General features: G+C 41.8%; 1 protein-coding gene and 1 long non-coding RNA gene across 6 annotated transcripts in view; one reads left to right on the top strand and one right to left on the bottom strand.

The window, feature by feature from the left end:
• LOC111249689 (serine/threonine-protein phosphatase alpha-2 isoform-like) overlaps positions 1–22,276 on the bottom strand; it is a 107,039-nt gene that overhangs the window by 2,260 nt on the left and 82,503 nt on the right. For 2 of the 5 annotated variants that reach the window (XM_022803899.2, XM_086986364.1), the window contains exons 5-7: positions 10,467–10,625; positions 979–1,121; positions 121–228 (exon numbers count right to left, since the gene is read on the bottom strand). In XM_022803899.2, coding sequence (XP_022659634.1) covers positions 121–228; positions 979–1,121; positions 10,467–10,625 — 410 coding nt within the window. Of the gene's footprint in view, positions 1–120; positions 229–978; positions 1,122–2,546; positions 10,215–10,466; positions 10,626–22,276 lie in introns of those variants that run through there. The other 3 variants (XM_022803900.2, XM_086986365.1, XM_022803901.2) reach the window with 3 other exon arrangements.
• LOC147756227 (uncharacterized) overlaps positions 1,779–22,276 on the top strand; it is a 35,456-nt gene continuing 14,958 nt past the window's right edge. Inside the window, exons 1-2 of the long non-coding RNA XR_015325912.1 lie at positions 1,779–1,893; positions 2,414–2,553. This is a non-coding gene — a long non-coding RNA (uncharacterized LOC147756227). The remainder of the gene's footprint in view (positions 1,894–2,413; positions 2,554–22,276) is intronic.

Genomic DNA, 22,276 nt, shown 5'->3' with positions numbered 1-22,276 from the left:
ATCAGTCGGAAATCAGAAATATCTGCCTCTGACTAGATCAGGACTGAGTGACTAACCTCCTTTTCAGCTATTAGATAGCGAACTAGAAACAGTTAGTACGTGGTGGCAGAAATTGCTTACCGGAAGTATACTGAACCAACAGGTGAGGTCCTCGGAAACGCACAGAATAGCTCCCGCATTGTCGAACTCCCCGCAGTAATTCGGTGCCGAAAATATTGTTACCAACTGCTATCGCAGAGAAATCGGTTAATAAATTTAATTACTACTGTTTTATAGTCAGAATGATACGGCAGGATTTATCTTTGGCGGCTGTTTATATGACAACGTCAGAACTACTGAAGAAATTCTATGTAAATAAATAAAGTTACTTAATAAAGTGTACTTTTAAATTAGCTTGTTGAATCTCGATCCCGTATTAAGTTATCGCAAGCGCAGAAAAGTAGGTCCAGCAACAAAATCTACGCCTCTAATCGTATAAATAAATAATGTAAACTCATCACTTTATTTATTTATCACATTATGATATATTACGAACGATGCTAAGATAATTGGTCGTTTGATGTCCTGTTTTCATATTTCAGTTATCCTTACGCTCAATAGGACAATAATGGACATAAATATGAAGGTTTCTTAGATAACATTCGGAACTGTACACTTTCCCTCTATACCCGCTCGATTTTATAGGAACTTTTTTTTATAGTGTATTCAGTCTCATTAGCTAACAGTAAAGATATATATTCTCACTCTTGATTTCTGTTCGAAATTCATTTCCGCCGTAGAGCGTTAAGATTGGACAAAAACAGCGGCAAAAAAAGCAACGAATCACTCTTAGGCTGACACAAACATCTCGTTCCAACGCGAAACCTATTACTATCCCGTGCACACGAAGTACTCCAGAGTTGAAGGACGACTTGAAGGCCCATTTGTGAAACGTGCGGGGCGGAAAGGTCTCACCTAGCCGACAGAGACAAAGCTCACCTGTCTTTTCTGAAAGAACTGGTATCCGTCCTCGACGACCTGGTGGGCCCGCACAATGAGGGAACAGTTGTGCTTTTCGAGAAAACTCCGCACGATCTCGCCGCCAAATGTATATGAAACTCCACGGTCGTTCTGGCCCCAGCCTGCAATGATACCGCACGAAAATGGATGCCCACTATTCGACAAATAACACTGAGTGGTAATCCGAGTTATTGCAGCGGTACTAGCAGCGCACAGCCAATAGAAACAAGCGGCAAATGCAATGGAAGAAGATATGTGATCTTGTTGTAGTGAATGTTTGTCTATTCGTCATTCCATTACGACACGATCGGAACAAGGTGACGGCCAACGTTTAGATATGTACATATTATGCTAACGTATAGTAAATAGACCCCGATCCTCTGCTCTCAGCCAATGTTACTTATTCCGGGAAGTACAGTTAATGGCCGATTAGCTCCGGACTTACACTGGACAATTGACGAGACTTCGTCTGATTAGAAAAGGATATCGGCATTGCGGCAGGTCGATCATCTACGATAGTTTGCTTAACACCTGAACTTTTCTGCTTGCCGCACATCTCGATGGCACTATTATGCAATGTAGCGCATCTCTGACGGCGAGCCGTCGATGGTGGGTCTGTGAGAGCGACCATACAATTGACACAGTCTTACGTCTGATAACGCTTTGCTTTCCCCATCAGACTCGTAGCCCTTTTTACGACATTCAACGCTAGCTAAGGTTTTCGCAAGCGATTAATAGTTGCACGTTTGCTTTTGTGATTTTCTGTCTTTCCATCGTAAGCCAATTAGGACTTGTTTATAGGAAGCGTCTAATATTAACTTCCCGTCCCTCGCGAAACGGTGACCTCTTGATAAATACCAGTGGCAGGTGGCGTGCACCTTATAAACAATGAAAGTAAGTCAAGTTTTGCGCTAAGTATTTTGTGCTTTGTGTGTGTTAATGTATAGTGGTTGTTAATATCAAAAAGCAAAATATTTTTTTTACGACAAAATCCTCTAGACAGCCCAGACACGCTGTGTCCGCGTTCTAACTCCAATGTTTAGGCTTCCATGTAACATCAAGGGCTTATGCCGGTCAATGAGCTGTAGATAGAGAAAAGCTAAATGTGGTCTGCGCACTTTTAAGAAGTAGGCCTTGTTTTATAGTATTAAGCTTGTCTTTCTCTTTAAAAATTATATCCAACAGCGACCTAAATATGTCGCAAGAAATACCTCAAATTGCCTCGCTCGTTCATGATCTCGATGCTCAACCAAAGAGCCATACTTAATGGTTTGTCCTTGCAAGTATACAAAGGCGTTAAACATATGTGGCCGTAGACACGCCTTATGCGTGTATTCTAGCATGAGGTGAACGAACCGATTTCCGTTACTGATAAGAATATTTTTCTTTCCCCTTTTGCAACCCCACGCAACAGTCTTGAGGACATCTATAACTAACCTGACATTCGTCGAAGATGTTTAGAAATGCTTTTGACTCGAGTGCTGCCGGTTCAAGAGTCTTGGACTCAAAACAACAATGAGGCATATCTGCCTAAATCACGAAGAGAGACATCAGGTACGAGGTATTTTTTTTATCAGGACATAAACGGCTAGAATGCCTTAGATAAGATTTAATATGACGCAGGTTTGAAAAGGTGTGTTGTAGAGATGAAGCAACAAGACGTAGCGCTCGTAAAAACGTGTTGAGTTCGTTAGAAAACAGCGGAGCCGGGGCTTACTACGACGTTTTACTCTGGCAAGTAGTTTGTTTTTTGTTCCTATTAATCCATTGAAATCTTTCCGAGCCCCGAAATCATGGTCAGTGTGTACGTTCATACAGCTTTACTTGTCATGTGCCTAACCCTAATGACTACCAAACCGGTTCGATACCGAAGAAATCCATCTCCACACATAAATTATCCATAGCACTGCAAGGCTATGAGGTCAAAATAAAGGTATGACCAACAAATTAGTACAGGATTATCTATAGTAGTCAAATAATTTACAAGATAATTAGATTTTTCAATAGCTTTTTATCTGCCTAACGGCGTTCCTTCATCATTTCCTCGGCGTCCGCTTCAGCTAACTCGATTATTTGTACTATATGATTTGCCTATGGGCTAATGATATTATGATGCTTGTGGAACTCTTCTTGTGCCCTTTTTGCACAAAAAGCTTCCTCTTCCTCTATGTTTACTATCTTCTCAGCCGACTTTTCAACGGCTTATAATGCTAACCACTTCGGCTTGTCCAAGCATCACAAGGATGCAAAAAACATAATATAACAAAAATTATTATGAATATTTGCACACAGGCTTGGCTTGACGAAACTGCACATCTAGGAAGAAAGTCTTTTTGAAAGAAAAAAAACCTAAAACGGAAATACGTTAGCTTTTTGGGTAATTGTCTCAATAACAATTGAGGATTTGTAGAGGATCCGAGATGGGAAAGTTGCTTATTTATCCGAATTCTTCCATAGACTTAAAATAGACACTAAATTGGATTTTTGAGAAAAAAAAAAGCTTTCTTATTAGTATCATTGAGGTATTCTCTTACAGAGGGTCAAAAATGTATGAAAAACATCATTAAAACGGTTTATTTTTCTAATTTTTCCCACAGCTTCATATTATGTTAGAAGTTAGGGCTAGTTTTAACTTGAGGCAATGGAATAACCGAAATAGCTAGTCTAGCAATAATAGCAAAGCAATGAGTTAGTGATAACTAAGGGAAAAGTTCCTTGCAATGGGAGTACGGGATAGAAATGACATAACTATGGCAGGTCCCAGATCCAAATTAAGATTATTGAAAAATCGAACCTGCGAAGGTCACTGAAATAATTTCACACAGTTCTCGATAAGCGCGATCATATAGAATCAGCGGACAACCAAATGAATAAGACATCCGGCGGGCTAAATTGAATAGGACGATGGAGGAACTACGCCTAGCTTGAACTAGGATTCACACTAAATGGGTTTAAATTAATTATAGGATAAACTGGGGTAAATAGGTATATCGGCTAATGTCCGGCACGTATATGCAATGCAAGATATTTATATCTTAAAGTTTGAATTTCAGCATCATTCGGAACGGTTACATGTGTGGTGCGTCTTGCTGCCGTACAAAACATTAGTGGATGTCGCTATCAATCTTTCTAGATAAATAAGTAGTATGTAATATTTTTACTCTGTTCGGGTAATTGTACATCTACGACTAGCCTATATCTGTTATGGGTCCTTTGGAAAGCACTTTATACAGGTCGACGTGCAAAATTCTAGATACCCTTTTACCGCTGTCTTTTGATCATCATTCATTCGTTATTACTGCCATTGTCTGCCTCGTGCTCTCTTTATATGTATATTGTATAAACTTATTAGCCCTGTAAACGGTTGTTATCAACCTTCTGTAGACTCACTCAACGCAAATAATTGAGCGGATGACGTCGTTCACTTAGCGTCCGTTCTTTCGCTCTATTAGCTCGCGTCGTGCCGACCACGTCCAAACTTACGGCTGTATGAATCGGATTCCTGCTGAAGCTAAACTGAACGGATTTGGTCGGTTAGCAGGTGAACTGCTATGTATGATAATGGCGCATATCGTTAACGTAATTTTTGCTTTATTACAATGAGTGATTACGAACAGTTTGGACCTGTTTAGGGTGAAGGGTTCGTGCTCAGTAGTTCCATCCCGATCAACTCATCTATGATATAAACATATAGGGGCGCGTGTGTGTATCTGCGTTGTACACGGATACGGATAGAGCTGAACGCATTGGGCTGTATAAGACACATACGGACGTTAGTCCTTTAGGCGGCTGCCATATCCTTTGATGCTTAATGGCTCAACTACAAATCGAGCTGCGATGTACACAGCATGGATAGACGGATGAGCCTTCAGGTCCTGGTCGTATGGTAAACGGCGGTTTGAAATAATAAAGTCTCGCTCACGGTAGATACAGCCAGATGAAGGCTGAACAGCGGATTTGAATCGCTGGTGCTGCCACACGTGGGTCAGTGCTCGTAGGGGCTGCCCACAAATGGTGTTCGTCTATCTCACAAAGTTGCTATGGCGACATTTAACAGACCATTGCACAGACCAAAATAACTCTTTCTCTCTAGAATGAGGAGGATAGGTGTGGGGCTAGAAGCCTGCCAACAACTGGAAGAGATATAGAGTTTGAGCGTCTGCGAGCGTTCGTCTATGTCTGCCGAGACTTTTACGCTTATCTCTGTAGAACTTGTCCACGACTGAATCGGCTCACTTGAACCGTTCACGATCGCGACACGGACAGCCATATTGTTTTACCTCACACTGTAGAGTTATTACTTCTCTTTACGCTTAGTAAGGTCATCACAGTCTCACAAACGACTCTTTCGTGAACAAGCGAGCAATATTGAAACAAATGACAGGATGATATCGCTGAATAGACGTTACGTTTACCACGACGAAATAAGAGTGCACGACCGGCTGGTCCATAACGGCGGCAATATGTTATATATAGTGACAAATAGCTGTGAGGGTATAACGAAGTAAAAAGCATGCTGATGATGCGAGGAACGCTGAGGATAGCCAAATTCAGAGGTCGCCGTGTTTAAGTATATCTAGTAACGGATACATTTGCTAGATATGTATCGACGGCATTTGTCGCAGACGGAAATGTATAGATAAGTTATTCATTTCTCGTTGTCTATCTGCATACGCCAAACATTAAATACGTGGAGCCTTTCGCGTAATCTATTGGAATCAGTACTGTGTCCCAGGTAAAGTGATTTATAGTCGATAAGACGGAACCTGCCTGCCTGCTTGTGGTACTGCGTTCATAAGGCAACATCTTCATTCGTACCTCATCTGATGTAGCGAGCTAGTGTAGTGTTGATTCATCTTTCGTTACGAATCGGCGGATGGCAATTCATATGTTACAACACGAGGTCTCCGTTCTGGCGCAAATTTTCGAAAATAAATCCATCTTTTTCGAAATTGTCTTAAGTGATTTCCTTCGACAAGTGTTTGCGAAGGGGCACGTTTCATTATATATAATAGTTTTTTTTTTCCTTTTATGTTTGCCTCTTCCCGATACTATCGAGAATGCACGCGGGTGATGAGCAAACGCACTGGTTGTTCCGATATATAATTTTCTTTGGATGATATTTACCTGACAACTACTTCGAGTTCAAAAGGTACCTTTGGAGATGAATGGCGTTAGTACGAAAGCGCAACATTTTACGAGATATTGGATGCTTATCACCGGGAGGTCCATCGCATTGCCGGCAGCTGGCTAGAGTCGAGAGAAGGCAGCCCACGGAAAGGTGTATTTGGACCCTGGTGCTGTCCGGTTGATGTTACAGCTAGTCACGATGCGTAAGAGACACCCAAACAGTGTGGACACCTCTGATGAAGGTCTGCATGATAGGATATTACAGCCTTACTGAAATATCATCGTCGTCGTCGAAGGCCGCGTTATGTTTGCCGACCGAGTTTCTATATATGATGCTCTTTGGTCTCGAAAAGTTTCAACCGAATTGAACATCTATATTGAAGGACGGTCCTTAAATTATTGTAGAACGACCTAATGCCCGAAAGTTAAACGACCAGAGAACGTATTTGGGCTTCAATTATCTGTTTCGAATTCTCGATGCATTTTTTAATAACATAAAGAATCATTGTGATTGCTGTTTTTTATCGACAGATCGCGCGCATAATGAAAATTATGATTGAGCCAAAATGGGGCTAACCCAGTCGACAGCTGAGCTCTAGGCGAGAAACAATTGTCCGGGGAACATTGTTCATCTATTTACTAAATACATTATGTGATTAAATTGAATTATTTTACATCTACCGACCAGACCAAATTTCTATAAAGTAGAACCAAAAAAACCAATGTCCTGTTTTTGGCGAAATCGAGCGCGGACGCTGGGCACCACAGTCATGCCGTAAACAACATTTTCATCCCGTAATCTTACATCGATTCTTTGTAGCCTTACGTCGGCCAGCTATCACGGACGAAGTTTAGCATGAAGGGAAAGGTATTGCACCTGATAGCCGATCGACAGGAGCGGGTTCAATAAAAGTCCGCTTACCGCCAGCTGCAATACGGGAATGAACTGCCCGATCAATCTACATACATTTTCGTCAGTGCTTGCAACTGGCAGACACCGGTACAACAACAGCAGCAGTAGTAGTAGCGCGGCCAGTTATTTCTGCGCCCTCTGTCGAAAGCGTATTTGAGGCTGAATTCAGCCACGGTCATCTTTTTCGTCCGGTTTCGTACAAATATGATCGTGCACCTCGAACAGACACGTGCACTGAATGCAAATATAGAGTATTATATGCACTCCAAAAGTAATAAAAATCGTGGTTGTCTAAAAAAAAAAAAAAAGTAAAAAAAAGCGTAAAAAGAAATTATAGGCATATATATGGATGCAAATACAATACGTGCACTGAAAACAACACAATGATTGTGGTTGCACCCCTTTATATCCGGCTTTCCTACGAGAAATGCCAGTTGTATGTCTCTGATCAAGCAAAGATGTCTATTACCGTATAGAAATCTTTACCTCGGCGCGTATCATTCATCTTTTGTAATATACGGTTATTTCTTGAAGACAACGGTGTTCGCCGCGTCAACATGTGGCTCTTTTAACATTTGGACAATCGAAGTCGCTCCGAGCTTGTTCCTTATTGAAGCTCAAATTTTGCGAAAGCAGCTTCCGCCTCTTCAGGATGTATTTGTACTATGTTCTAGTATACATAACTTCCTAATAATAAGAAAGATTTACTTGTAGTTTGAACACTTACGATTCTAGTGAATATCAGAAAGAAACCTGTATGCTTTTTTCTTGTAAAAGACAACTCCTTACGCATCTGCGGAATTACGTATATATGAGCATAACCTTAACGTGTATTTTAGCTACATCTAATACTGTACATATTCGCTACATTTATATGTATATGTACATTTTATGTATATCAATATGCAAGCCTTTTAACCATGCAAATGTCCATCTTACTTCACCAGATTAACTCTTTACACTAGGCTGCACTAGAAAATATAATCCCTTGTTCTCTCCTAGAATGACAGGAGAGTACGAAGAAATGGTAAAGTGAGAGAGAAGCTTCGTCCACCAGGATTTCTTCTGGGTCAGGTTGCCATATCAGTTAGTTGCACCATACTCGGAGAGCAAATACTTCTGCCATTACCGCGAATAGTAGGGCTCTTTTTCTTGCCTTTCAATAACGGTAGTAAAAGGCCCACCGCAATCTCTGTCGCTCACACAGGTTTTCCCGGCTCATACTCAAATGCTCCGTCCCTTCCGAAGTCCCTGCGACTAACCTACAGATCCTCCTCCGAGCCTTGAAGTCCTCTTCACGAATATGATTATCTGTGTCCATGAGTACCTCTTCTGATTTACAGATGGTCTGGTGTAAGCGATATGTAATGCGCAGATGGTATCCCGGATCACTTAGAGTCTGCCAAACTGCGCTCGCGCACATAACCAACAAACTCATTAGCCCAAACTCTCGGCTCCAGATCGGCTTAGCCCTTGGGGCGAAGGCTGGTCTAGATGAGCCTTACAGACAAACGGTTGCCGACATAAAAGAGCGGGAAATGTTTATATTCAATAAAAACAATGTTAAAAACGGCCGGCGGCGGGCAATGGGGTGCACGTATACATTGTCAATCTGAATTGCCTTTGTCCTTTCGCTGTCGGTGTTCCGAATTAATCCCGTTTTTTGCTTGATGCCGAGAGAAAGCGTTATCTACTACTATCGATTTCGACAATAACAAAGTTGGTGGTCATAACTGATCGACGCCGCCAATTTTGGCGACAAGCGTACTGATGAATAAACAGCAGCTATCACGATTCCTCTTCTCCGCCAGGTTGTGTACGTTGTATAATAATAGATCGGCAAGCAGTGTTGCTCGCGCTTGCCGTCGCGTCGCTAACAAAAGAAGTCTCACGGTACGTGCTCTTAATAACATGTGGATCTCATCGGCCATCATCAACGTTAATGCGTTCTCACGTATATGTGCACTGCAGCTTATACTTAAAGCCGCAGGTTGCTACATCATTTTGACTTGTTCCGGTTAGCCAGACCGAGGTGAGGGCATGAGGCCACAAAGCCATATGGTCCCAAAAGAAAAGGGCAGGTGTTGTTGCAGAGTCCAAAAATGGTTATTCTTAATGTTCTCGTCCAGTCTGCCCTTAGGTAAAACGCCGGGTACGACGAACCGAGATATACGTATCTGACTACCAAATCGAGAAACGGGCAAATCCACAAGCTACCAGACTTGAACGAGGATGTTCCTTGAAAGAGGCAAGAAGACGAAAATACACGCCTCGAGAAAACACTATGAAGACAGTGATATGCTAGCTAGAAGTTAGCAAGCCAACGCTGGCCTGACCAGCGGTAAAGGCTGGCGAAAGAAACGGTTTAGAAGCGCGCCAAAACGACGAAGACGCTCATCGTTCATGAAGGAATTAGAATACTTACGGGGAAATAGCTCCGACGAGAATGTCACAGGCGATAGGCTGGACCATGAGCAAAAAATAAGCACAGCCAGGAGGAATAACTAAGGTTTAAGAGGCAAGCGAATCGTTTCACAATTAAAACGCCTGACGTACCGAGCCTGTACTGCTGTAGAATGGCAGATTTTCAAAAATAAGCATTGAACAGGATTACATGGCCATGCCTTGCACATCGACTACAGTAGGTGAATGACGAAGTATTATCTATTGTATTAGCAGATTATCAGCGGTCAGTTAGCACATGATCCGTACTAGGACTTCCGTAAAAATCGAAACCGAGTATATAGAATCCTAGAAACATAAAAATGGTAGCAAAGGTTCATAAGTTTATTAAATTTATTGCCCGTCATCGATTACAGGTACGGTTAAGCGTATATTGAGACGAGGCGTAAGTAGCATTAGTCGTGTACAGACACTTTGTCCATCTGTATGATTAGTATAAGCTCGCCTGGAGTACATATTTCTAGTATATGATGGCTAGAACAAGAGCAATCAGGCAATTGCATCGTTTCCAGTATGAAACTGACTCTACGCAGGCATCAATATGATTATGAGGCTGTAAGTACAGAGAATTAATTTCTAGAACTCTAATGGTTAGAAAATAATGATCGTTGAAAAAGGCCATGACCGAGTAGCTGTGAAGATGGGCATGCCATTGGAAAAGCCATACAACCATTGAAGCATCTTGTCTCAAAATTGGAGCTCAATTGACCTGAAAAAAAAGTTCACAGCTGATATTCTCACGATCTTGGTGGCCAAGATCACCTACAACTGAAAACCTATCTAGGAAGTAAAACATAATGGGTATTGATGAAAGTTAAATTTTTCTAATTACCTAATCTAAGCACACACTGGGTGGATATTATATTCAGGAGAGTAGCTTACATGTAAATAACTTTTGTGTCTACAGCGTGTAATATTAAAGGTACTATTAGACGATACATCTAATACCGACATAACATACCGATTACGTCGTCGTCTGGGTCTGCCCAGAGTATATCGCAGAGCAGGCCATGATTGGGAATGTCAATCGGACGCGGGATATCTCGGAGTTGGTTGAGATTATCCAGCTCGGGTGATAAGCCTCCATGCATACAAATGATGGTGTTTTCTACCAACGCCGCTGTAATCACCGACCCCGATAATACACGAAAACAACGGTAAGAAAGAGAACAAGGACGCAAATGGCCTAATTACTAACTAGGGTCAATTTTTTTTTCTAGGACAGTAAGAATAGCGACGGCTATATCGGCGTACATCATAGATATACCTAGATTATAGGCCAGAAACGACAGAGCTTTGTGCTCTCAGCGTGCCACAGGTGTCAATGGGGCGCTATAGCGCATGCATCTAGAAAACCACCACGAATACCAATACTACAATAAAGCGATCCCTTGTACTCTAATTACATATCGTACGTGTATCATTGATAATTCGGTTACTAAATCTGCCTTGTTAGAACACGCTGAGTGGCATTGTTAGGTTTTCCTGCGACCTGGATAACGAATATAGATAAACCTGGCGAAAGAACGTAGCCTGCGGTAGACTGCACTAACAGACTCAGTCCTTTTATGCCGTAACGTAATTTCATCATAGCGAGTTTTATACATATCATAGAGTCTGCATGTCTTTGGTTAAAGTGTCAGCGATTTGTAACGGGGCTATTTGCTGCCACTTCAGTCCCCCGAAGGTTATCATAGTGATATCGTATGATATGTCGGCTTCATAACAACTGCATTATGAGTTGAGTAACGGCACGGCGCCTGCAATACCCCAATAACTGTATGGGAATCCAGACGCACAAACAATGATACGGTACCATCGGACAGTCGTAGTTCGGTGCGTCACGATCATCTGTGATGGAAATCGACATGTACAGAACGCTCCACTGTCTTCTAAATTTATGCCTGCACCTTAATCAGGCACACTGATTAAGCTGGCTTTGATTCTATTATCAGGCTAAGACCACCAAATTTGTGTATAAAACATAATCTGCGCTTCTAAGCTTGACGAAAAGCGCATGAAACTGGCAGGACAAGTACTTACCATATGAGACAGCATATTATTGGCCTCGAATCCTATAGGACTCAAATGGGGCCGAATCAGTCGTTCAAATAGAAGTGGGTTTAATCAAATGAGCTTCCGTCACACGAATCGTTAGGTACATGGCCGGTTTTTCTGTCGATATAATCTGCTTTAGGTTCGCGGACTCGTTGGCTGTTCGATTTGAACTCGAAAACAGTTTGTCACATATGCTGCATTGGCACGTGCACACCTTAAGTAATAAGCACAAGCTACTTTTCGTTTCATAAACGTCTTAGTATAATTATATCGCTTATCATTATTGCGTTGGTCGTAAAAAATATATATTTTGTAAAATTATATACGAGAGAACAATGTTTCGACATTCTATCTAATCATATAAACAAGTAGTACCAGATATTACCAAGTAACTAGAAGGGCTTAAATCATAAATAACTTAAATAAAAATAAACGCTAAAATGCCGCCTAGGTTATACAGAACGTCGCATCGAGTTTCACTTGAGGCCGTCACGCGTGTCGAATACGCGTTATGTATAGTCAACGAAATAGATCGGGAGTGGAGATCCAGCCCCCGTATCTTCATAATCCACCATTAACATTTTGCCTTACACGAACTCTGAAAACGCCTCTTGCCAAAGTTATCAGATTGTCCCTAAGCTAATCTTCATACTACGTAGAGAATCAAATGGCATTATTTGGCGCGAACGCATACTTTTCTTGCTATTGCCTCTTGTAGTAAAGAACTTATAATGAATAGGCCGTGTTTCCGTAAGCGACATTGTAAGATGTTACATTATCGCTGCTATGATCCTGATTTGCATCAGTGTGTCGCTGTCGTCGCTGCCTATTTATACTCTGACATGTGTCGCGTTCGGATATCTGAGCGTAAAATGCCAATACATTCAGCAAAGGCGACGTTGTTATGATCTTAATGAATAAAGTCCGACAGCGCGAATAACTGAAGGTCAAACCAATGTCCAATTTGTAGATAGTGAACATGTTCAACTATTTTTAATAATAACTATTGATATTGTTATTATCATTACTACTACTGTGCACCTGATGTTCTCTAGCAGATTCGTCCTCGGGCATATACTGTGTCCTTACAGGTATGTACGTTAACAATATAGCCAGAGGGCAAAAGGCCTGAACGGCTAGTGAAATAGTAGCTTTTTTCTATCGATACTGCTATTGTTATATATATAGTACACTTTCTAAGGCAAGAATCCGAGCACCGGACATTGATGGATGCAACATAATGGTGCATTTGGTGTTTTTTTGATTGTGTGCTTCTGTCGTGGAAATTCTTCATCAGTCAGTGGATTCCAAAATGTAACTACATACAAAAATGCTGCAGATTGCCAAACTTTTCTCGAAGGTGAGCTATGTTCAAAAAAATCTTTCTGATGTGTGTATATGGATGCGTGACAATCATTGCAAGATTGTCACAACTGTTGCCGGCAGATGTTGCTCACCTCAGGCCCGTACTGCCAGTATTGTAGCACACACTGGACACCGATCCTGTCGTACCCTCAAAAAAAGGGAGGAAAGTTTTCTTGGCTAGTGAAGCTCACCGAGATGACCTTCTCAGTCTCATCAGACAAATACACTCGTATAACCACAGGCCAGAAATGGACGAGAGCCGGCCACACACACATATGTACACGTACGTATACTGTATTAAACGTCGCTGAACCCTCAAGGCTAACAAAACCAATAAACTCATCTGAGACTCTTTTTATGTGCGTCTGGATTCGCAGACACTGCTGCTTCCTTTTTGCTTTCCCTCAAGGTTTAAACGTTTTTCCCCAAATTTTTGAGCACCCAACATTTTCCAGGTGGCGCTTCTTTCTGTGAGTTTCTGGGTGACTGCGAAAATTGAGACCTGTTTTTCGCTCGCATTCACCCTAAAGTCTGAACGGTCCAGAAGATTGTACTGAAACGAAATTCGGAGTACATAAAGGGGCTTCAAAGGTACATAGAGGGTATAGCTACCGAAAACCCCAGATAGTTCCTAAACCTGATCAGACATTGCTTTTAGCGCTGCAGCAGTACCTTTTCCTTCACTCTCTATACCTGTTCATGTACGTTTTATTTCTCTCACAGCCGCTTTTTTAGGCTATTGCTTTATCAGTTTTTCTTTCTTACTGAACTCAAACCGGTTGAGATTTGGCGGTTGCTAGAACGTGGATCTTTTGCACAAAGAAAACATTACTATATTATGGCGTACACGATCACCATCACCACTGCACGACTGGCAACAACAACCCGTCATCGCTTTCATCACTTCTCAATTTTGTGCTCCCCCTATGTGGCGCCCCCTGCTTCTGTTTCTACGACCGTAATTTGTTCGCGAATTTCGTCAGCTTGATTTCGTTGCTAGGGGACGCCTGCCGATCCTTGGCTGTTCCAAGGCTCTCTGCTAGCTCTACACTTTTGTCGGCGCAGAGCAACGGAGCTACCGCAGCCCTTTAGATTAAAGGGGTTTGCACTTCTGCCAAAGGCCGACCAGTGTCGCCTCAGCTTTGTTGCACGTGCTAACCAGGATCCGGAGGCAAAAGCGCACAGTGTAAAATTTTCCTTATACTAACGTTGTACCTATTTAACCGAACTCAAGCTGTTCCGGGTTATTCAGCTTGATAGGGGCGGAGTTTAAGGTAGAGGCTTGCGTAGTACGAGGACCACCCAGGGAAGGCACACAGAGTGAGTCGAACGAGAGATAAAAAATAAAGTCTTGGGCCTTAACGCTCTGCCGTCCACTTCTCGTTCGACTGTCCCCAGTCATCACCAGCACCACCATCCTCGGCAGTAATCTTATCTTTTATATACAGATAGTCCTTGCTGGCTGCTTTCTTATATGTCTGCCCCCTCAATCAGCAGCAGCAGCAGAAGCATCGCGGGTTACATCGCGCCAGAAACCCTCTTCGAGTCCGTGAAAAGACTCGCAAGCGATCGTAAATACAACTGAATACAACTGTTTCGCTTCTCTCCTCTTACACACAGAAAGAAGCAAAAAATCTGCGGGGGACAAAAACTCGAGTTCTTGAAGTAACAACAACAGCAGTTCGGATCGACTTAGAGAAAACGATATCACCAAGGTATGTAGCCTGAGCGTATCTGGGCCGCGATGGCGGCGGTCGATGACGTCAGCAAAAAAGCAATCATTCTGTTTTAATAAAAGAGCGTAACAAAAGTCAGTAAATAAAGAGAGTGTATATGATGAAATTGTTCGGCGTGGGTAGAAGCTCCAGTTTTAGCGAGAGGATATGTCGGTGTTGATTGTAGAGCGAATTATCCGAACTGCTGACCGATAGAACGGTGGTATAGTTGAGCACAACGTTTACGGTAAACGTGCTCCTTTTAGTTAAACCAACGGCGGAACTAAGCATTGAGACAGGATGCCGTTTATAATAGATAGGCGAAGACACTTCAGGTCTGCCCTTTTTGCTCATAGCGTGTATTTTTGTACGCTTGCGCACTGCCGAGCACTGGACAGAAATAGAACGCAGCAATCTCCCGAGAAGCCTCAGCAGACAACACTGGCATTCAATACGTTTAGGCGTTGGTTTCATCATACGTTGAACTGATGACATATAGGCTGTCTGAACGGAAGCATTCGATAGACTATATATTTTATTATTAAACATTATTATTCTATTCATAGGCAGAGAAAGATGATTAATATCTTGAAGCTTTTGGAGAACGCTACGGGATTTTGCCGCTTACTTTTACTCGTGAAAGCCTCCATCAGCCATCTCAGGGTCGTATGTATGGTAGTACACTGAACAGATGTGCATTTGTCGCCCGATTTCCAGCATGAATGGCAAACTCGTATATGTACACAGGTCGCTCTGTGCTTACGAAGTTTATATGAGTAATCGATTGACGCGTGTGCAGTGCGTCCAATTCGATAGGGACTGCAATTCTGATCTAATCGCACACATCGCGAGCTGCTTAGTTTTTTTTTTTAGGTGATGCACTGGTATATCTGTGAACGATTCTATTTGGCATGCACATAACCTTAACTGCGATAGCGATATCCTATACGAAAAGTCACTATCGTTAAACCTAAACGGCGCCAACAAGGATCCTCGAGTGCAACTGTCAACTTGCGTGGTCTCACTAGCCGCCTCGCAGCCGGAGGATTAAAGTAGGTGATTCGATCCGAAAGTTCTATTCTGGTCTATAGGATTTTTCGCAGCAGAAACGTCTGAACCATTTCAGTCAAGTCCTGCATTTTGTCTCGAGTAAGTTCCAATCCCAGTATAAAAAAAGTTTGTTGTTAGCAGATCCGATCATAGGTTGGCCTTTACAGATTGGATGAATGAATGATCAATTTATTCAGGATACTCATCTTGCTCTGAAACCTAGCCGTCCAACTTTATAGGTGCTGCGCCATTCGAAGAGTGAGCATTTCATGAGGCAGAAAGTCTTTCTGCCTATATAAGTTTCCAATAAAAATAAAAATCATGACGGTGCCGGCAAAGACCATGATCATCTCCCTCTACTATGGCTTTTCTCTACCATGGACATTGAATACGCAGCTCTTCCTGGTCGATACGAGTGTAAGTGGTATGACTGGTAGTTTCTGTCTGGCAGCTTAACATGGCAGAAAAATGAAGCGCATTCGTATATGTTGTTGTGTCTTTATAAAACTTTGAAGTACTAGCTCCCTCTTTTGATAGGATCCATTTGAGTCTTTTACCCTGCGCTGGTATCCGATCACGAAACATTATGCAACAAAAACGAACCCCTGATGGGCTACTGGATTATGCTGAACCGCAGTCTGCTAGGGTGGTAGAAAGTGGTTAAGGCTTGTTCGCAATAGCCTACTATGACATTTGCACAGTCTGAACGATCGCGAAGCGTTCTCAGTAATGGAGATGTGTGTTATTAAATGAAGATGAGGCGTTAGCATTAACGGTAGCGAAACAATTTCTTGATACTTTTGTTTATATTAATATAGACAAGCTCAATTAAGCGTGCGGCGTTTAAGAGGACTTGCACGCCCCAAATGATGAGACATGATCAAGATTATACAAAAATGGATAAGCAATAGGAAATACTATAGGTCCGCAAATATTCTTCGCTGAGTTTCCTGTGAATAGCTTTAGCTGTCGTTGCTAAAAATAGAGCGAAACCTTAATCAAGCTATTAAGACGGTAACATACCTTATTCCTTGTCTCTGCGCTTGCGGCCTCAGTCGCTTTAACTGTGTATGTCGTCTGCTTGAAAATATTATGATACTTGCGTAGTACTCGGTGCCGAGTACTTCCATTTTTCTCCGCCACGCAGTCGGTGCCGACCGTTCTTTCTGCCTGCGACCACTAACCAATGCTTCCATCTACGACAACCGACCGACAGATGCAAAGCTGCTGGGAACGTATTTCGTTTCTTTTTCCTTATATACTTAAGTATATGGTACGAAAACATACATCTCACGAGCAGCTTTTCTCTTAGGCACAAAACACCAAGAAGAGGCTCGTCCTCTACAAACAGCGACGACAATCAAGACGACAGGATGGTGCCTAAATATCTCGCCACAAGGGAAATGCAGGAGCGCCGACGCCAGTTGGCCTAGACTAACAATGGGTCTGGAATAGTGGTCCTCTCCGAAGAGCGACAGTACAAGTACTAGCCCTACGTATTCTTTCGACACCAGTGATAGCGGCCAAACGTTGGGACGACGACCAACCGAGCTATTAGCTATCACTCTCATGTCGATACTATTCACCGCAGCCGCTTGTCGACTTTATCTTTTCGTGAAACTTCACTGCCACAGGAAAGGATAGCGTATCTCTGCGAATCCTCATCATGTGGGCGCCTACAAATATTTCTACGCCTATTCGAAAATTCGTACGCCCGTTTTCTAGGCATGAGTGACATTTTTTTTCATAAACCTGGCTTTGCTCCATCGTCTCGAATTCCCGCTTCTGTCACCTCAGCCAATATCCTTCAAAAGCTAGCTGTAGCATTCAGTTATTTCGACCGATCCGGTGCCGGCTAGAGTCGTGCAAAGCGCATGCTCGACGCAAACGCTTCAGTGGTTCATGAATTGAGAAGAAAAAGAGTTCGGGAGAAAAAAGATTTTGAAGCACCGATCGAGTCGTACTCGGTAACAGAAACATGAAAAGTTAGAAAAGGACCTAGATATTCGAGAAAGGGCATTCAGAATTGCGTTTTCCACACAAGCAAACGGCTGGGCGTAATAATAATGATGATAATAGTGGCTGCTGTAAAAGTAGGTGACTTGATTTCGGTAAACTAGAACTGCCTTGTGGGCATCAGGCTCTTTGAGCGTCAGGATTCTGGGCACCAGAGTTTTCGAGCAGGGTCGGTTTGTCTAAGACGAGGATAGGCAAGCTGTTCAAAAACAAGGTCGCTATTATGTTTCTTTAAAATGTAAACAATTTGACGGCAGAACGGCGATCAACCGTCGTCGGGTGCAGGAACTCAGATAGCCACTAGTTTCCGTTCACCGTGATTAATCGATATCAGTAACAACGATTCCCTCTAAATATTCTCCGATTCGAATGAAGCGGGAAAGCTTATCACAGACGCTTTCAGCGATTTCAAACGTATAACTAATTTGAGACGACAAAAAAGCAGTTAGACAATGTGTATTAATTAAGACGTTCGCTAATTAAGGCCCGTTTATTTCACTGTTTCAGGTCCGAATTGTTAGAGTATTTTTTAATCAACACGAGTAATTTATCGGTCAAGCTATTAAATGACGATGAGTGCCTATGATGACCATAAACGGTACACTACCTGGTATTGTGCATCACAATTAGAGACAAGGAGACGCTTCCCTCGCATAATTATAGTACCTTTTGCAATGAAGTAGAGGTTTTCCCAGAGGTCTTTGGAGCTGTACGTCTAGGACTAAAACTCGCTGAACATGTCAATCGTTCTTTTCTAACTCGGCATTTTGGCCCAGTTTGAGCCTTTGTGACATTATCAATCATGTGTTATACAGGATGTGCTGTATACACTAGCTATGCTAAACAAATTAGAGCTAAAACGCATATTCTATCGGAATTAACAATAGAGGAAATTCAACGATACATAAAAAAAGATCAAAGATAATGCAACGTCAGCGGCTTTGGTAACCGGGTACGGCTCTCCTAAACAGAATACAGAGAGTCACGTCAGCAATCAAGAAACACTGCAAAAGGAACGGTGCAGGCGAAAAGAATAAGAGCGACGGCCATAAAAGTTTGATCCTAGAGATTGTATTAGGAAGGCAAAAAGTGAGTTTTGCTATACCCCATTTTCTTTCCCGACGAGCATCGAGTCTTCGGCTGAATAGAAATCGTTGCTTAAAGGCTCAGGAAACATGTACAAGAATGGAATAGAGAATGAAAGTGTTCGTCTATAAGATTCTATATATTTTTATAATAATTACGCAATATTAAGAGGTAACTTTTTACTATATAAATTAAAGCAATGAAAGTTTATTTTATTATTTCAAATTAAAACGGAGGCGCGTTATAGTTTCGGTGAGTTCTTCTGGCCACGCGCAATATCGAAAGAGGGTCTATGACTCCCGTATATCTAACTGCTTTGAACGGTATCGACAAATGGTTATTCAAATTCTTAGTCTAATATTGGATACTCTTTGTTAGAAAAGAAAAAAACCTATTGATATGGAAGTTATAGTACTTGACTCTCAAATTCATGATTTAGAGTATCTTAAGTATGTTTTTTTATCGGTTTTCACCCCTTGAATCCTCTGAAGCATCTCATTTTATACGGACATATTTTAAATTCTAAAAACCGATGCGTATACACTAGAGGAATATTAATCAAATCTATTTCAGAGTTTAAAAATTTAAGCGGTGTACATTTCTGGTTTTTTTTTATTTTTTTTCTAGCGGTATTCTATATACGATTTTCATGAAAAAAGTCTCCAAAAAAAGTGTGACTTCCTTTGTTCTGCTTCCGAGCTTTTTCGCTCGTATCGCCGTACGAAAGTGTACACAACAGAGATGTCCTAAGCAAGCAGCCATCCCGCAGCATGAAGTATCAATGTCATGCTTCGCGGTCGAAATTTGTTGTTCCAGTAGCTTAGGTTGCCCATTACTTTAACACACAACGCTACTTTTGCAATTTAAGCACATTTCCTTATTGCCCTTAATGAAGATACGGGTGCATATATCGCAGCTTCTGCCTCATCCTTGATTCTATAATTCAACTGAAAGGATGCCAACGCTATATGAAGCAATCCGAAAGCTTCCCTTACACCTACTCTGCAAACCAGTCTGTAGGAAATAAGGTTTATGACAGAAGGTATGAACGAAGGCAAAAGGCGTGCCGCGAAAAAGCAGAAGAAGATCGAACCCAGGTAGCTTTACGGTTTCTGTGTAAAATCTTGTGAGTGCCGGTAGCGGTGGACTTGCAACTTCTCGTATGTTTCCTAAAGACTTCCAGATGTTGCGCTTGAAGGCGGCCCTATCTATCGTCAGCTCTGCTTTGCGGAAAACTTCAAAGAACTGCTGTGTGAACCTCATGTGTCGCGAGAGTGAGTTCATATATGGTGGGTCCTGAATTCAGGGCGGTGATTACCTTGCTGTGGCGTGCACGCTTCGGTGTTACCCAAGGACCGCACTATGGCCTCTTCGGCTCGGAACGCAAAGGTATCCGTTGAGTGTAAAGTGCGAAGCGCAGCTGACATATCTCCAGCGCAAGATAATTTTTCATAAATCAGTGCTACGCGTTACGAAAAGAGGGCCCGTTCGATTTGAAGTAGCTCTATGGGCACTTCATTTTCCATCGATCGTCGAGGCTTTTCTCTTGGCACTGTTAAAAGCGCTTTTAGTCTTTAGTGGCTTATCGCTGTACGTAGCATACAAAAATCAACTATTTTTAATACAGTAGACCGGGCAAACTTTTTGAAAAACGCCAGGAAAGCACGAAAAATGACCAGGAAAGCACAACGGCTGAAGCACCCCAACTTGATTGCTGTTCTTATTGCTTAGTTGCTTATTACTGTTCTGTGGCTAGCTAAACGTTCTAAGCGGAATTTTAATAACGGGGTTACAATTTTTGGTAACAAAAAATATTAGAAAATACCTTTCGAAGCTCGACCAAATATTGTCCTATAAAAACATTATTGCGAAATGTTATTTTTCGGTAAGGATTTTGGAAAAGAGGGTAGAAAGCAATAGTGACCTGCATTTTAACGCTCTGCAAGACAAGTTTAACTGCTTGCATTTCCAGCAAGTTAAATAACTTCGTATCGCCTCGCCTCTACACAATACTATGTTATTATTATTCATGGATCAGTCAGCCAGTAATGGCTGAAAAATTCTAATGCCAAAATCAACAATGAAAATAAAAGCTACCCTGTTGTCACTATCTGGCTGGTATCAGATATTTAAATTAAACATTTTTAATTATTTCCGATACATGCGACTGATTCTGTTCTCGTTCTTTCTATAGAGCTTCGAGCTGGTCATATTTTTACCATTGTTTCACCGCTGACCGGCGTTTATAAGCCTGCACAGCGTATATAGCTTAATAGGTAACGTGTTTGCATGCTAATTTTAGAGCCATGAACAAACAGACACGCTTCATTTCGTGCGGGCCAGCCGTCTGTCTGATCGAATGCCTAAAGGCCATAATGGACGTAAAACTTGAATACTCTACACGACCCACGTGATATAATAAATCATCAACCTTACCATTACACTATATTACATGTACTATAGTTGGGCAGAAATGCGGTACGCTGTGTGAATGTAGCACGTAAACGTGAAGTGTACATAATAGACGCACGTATGTATGAATGATAGAAAGCGGGCCTGCTTGGCCACATCCATCAGTCGTTCGCATTAGAAACGACGAAATTAGTAATTTGAATAATCCTAGGTTGCTAATTATTTCTATGGACGAACGAGATCAAAGTAATGCCACCGAAATAGTTTCGCCGATGCATATATCCCTTGAGATATACACAGACCCTTATACTTGGCCAAAATTTCATTACCGAAATTTCGATCAAGTTCATTAGAGACTCTAATACCAGCAAGACAATAAATTTTATAAAGATAGATATATAGCTGTTATATATCATTGTTTTCATTTTGCACTACGTTCGTGCTAGGTTATCATATACTAAAAAAGAAGATGATCTATATTATTGAAGTAGTTCCAAAGAAGAATCCGGCAAAGATTTGTACAGCTATTCAAAGTCGTCCCACACTGAACTTACGGTCGTGGGAATGGTTCAGGAGGAGGGGCAGTCGTCTTGTAATGCCTGAACAATTTCAAACAAAGCGAGGAATGGATGAAACGCTAAATAGTAATTAGGCGGATGTTGGCAATTTGGATTTTTTTATTTACAATCAAAGCCGTGTACTGGGCTGGCCAGCACCAACTTCCGCCGTCGCGAATTAATAAGACAACAATTAGTCCCTGATTCTACGATAGAGACGTAACTAAAATGAACTTAACTAAATTTATACCGACTAAAATTGCCATTCACATCATTATCATTAACTTTGCAGTTCTGCGAAACTTTTACGATGATCTCGCAAGCTAATGCCGGAACAAGCATAATTTCGAAACATAAAAAAAGCGCTATAATATTGGCCTCAGTTAATAATGAGATTTTACTATTTATAGCTGCTGAATGATCTTAGTCGCCTTGCAAACGGTCTCAGGTCACTACGGCTACGCCGTAGGCGCAACGTACTATTGATTAACAAGGCACATAGGCTTTTTATT

The sequence above is a fragment of the Varroa destructor genome, unplaced genomic scaffold (genome assembly GCF_002443255.2).
Source record: "Varroa destructor unplaced genomic scaffold, Vdes_3.0 BEIS01000004.1, whole genome shotgun sequence".
NCBI classification, from domain to species: domain Eukaryota; kingdom Metazoa; phylum Arthropoda; class Arachnida; order Mesostigmata; family Varroidae; genus Varroa; species Varroa destructor.
The sequence above is the reverse complement of the archived record's forward strand: the minus strand, read 5'-3'. Positions and strand labels throughout refer to the sequence as shown.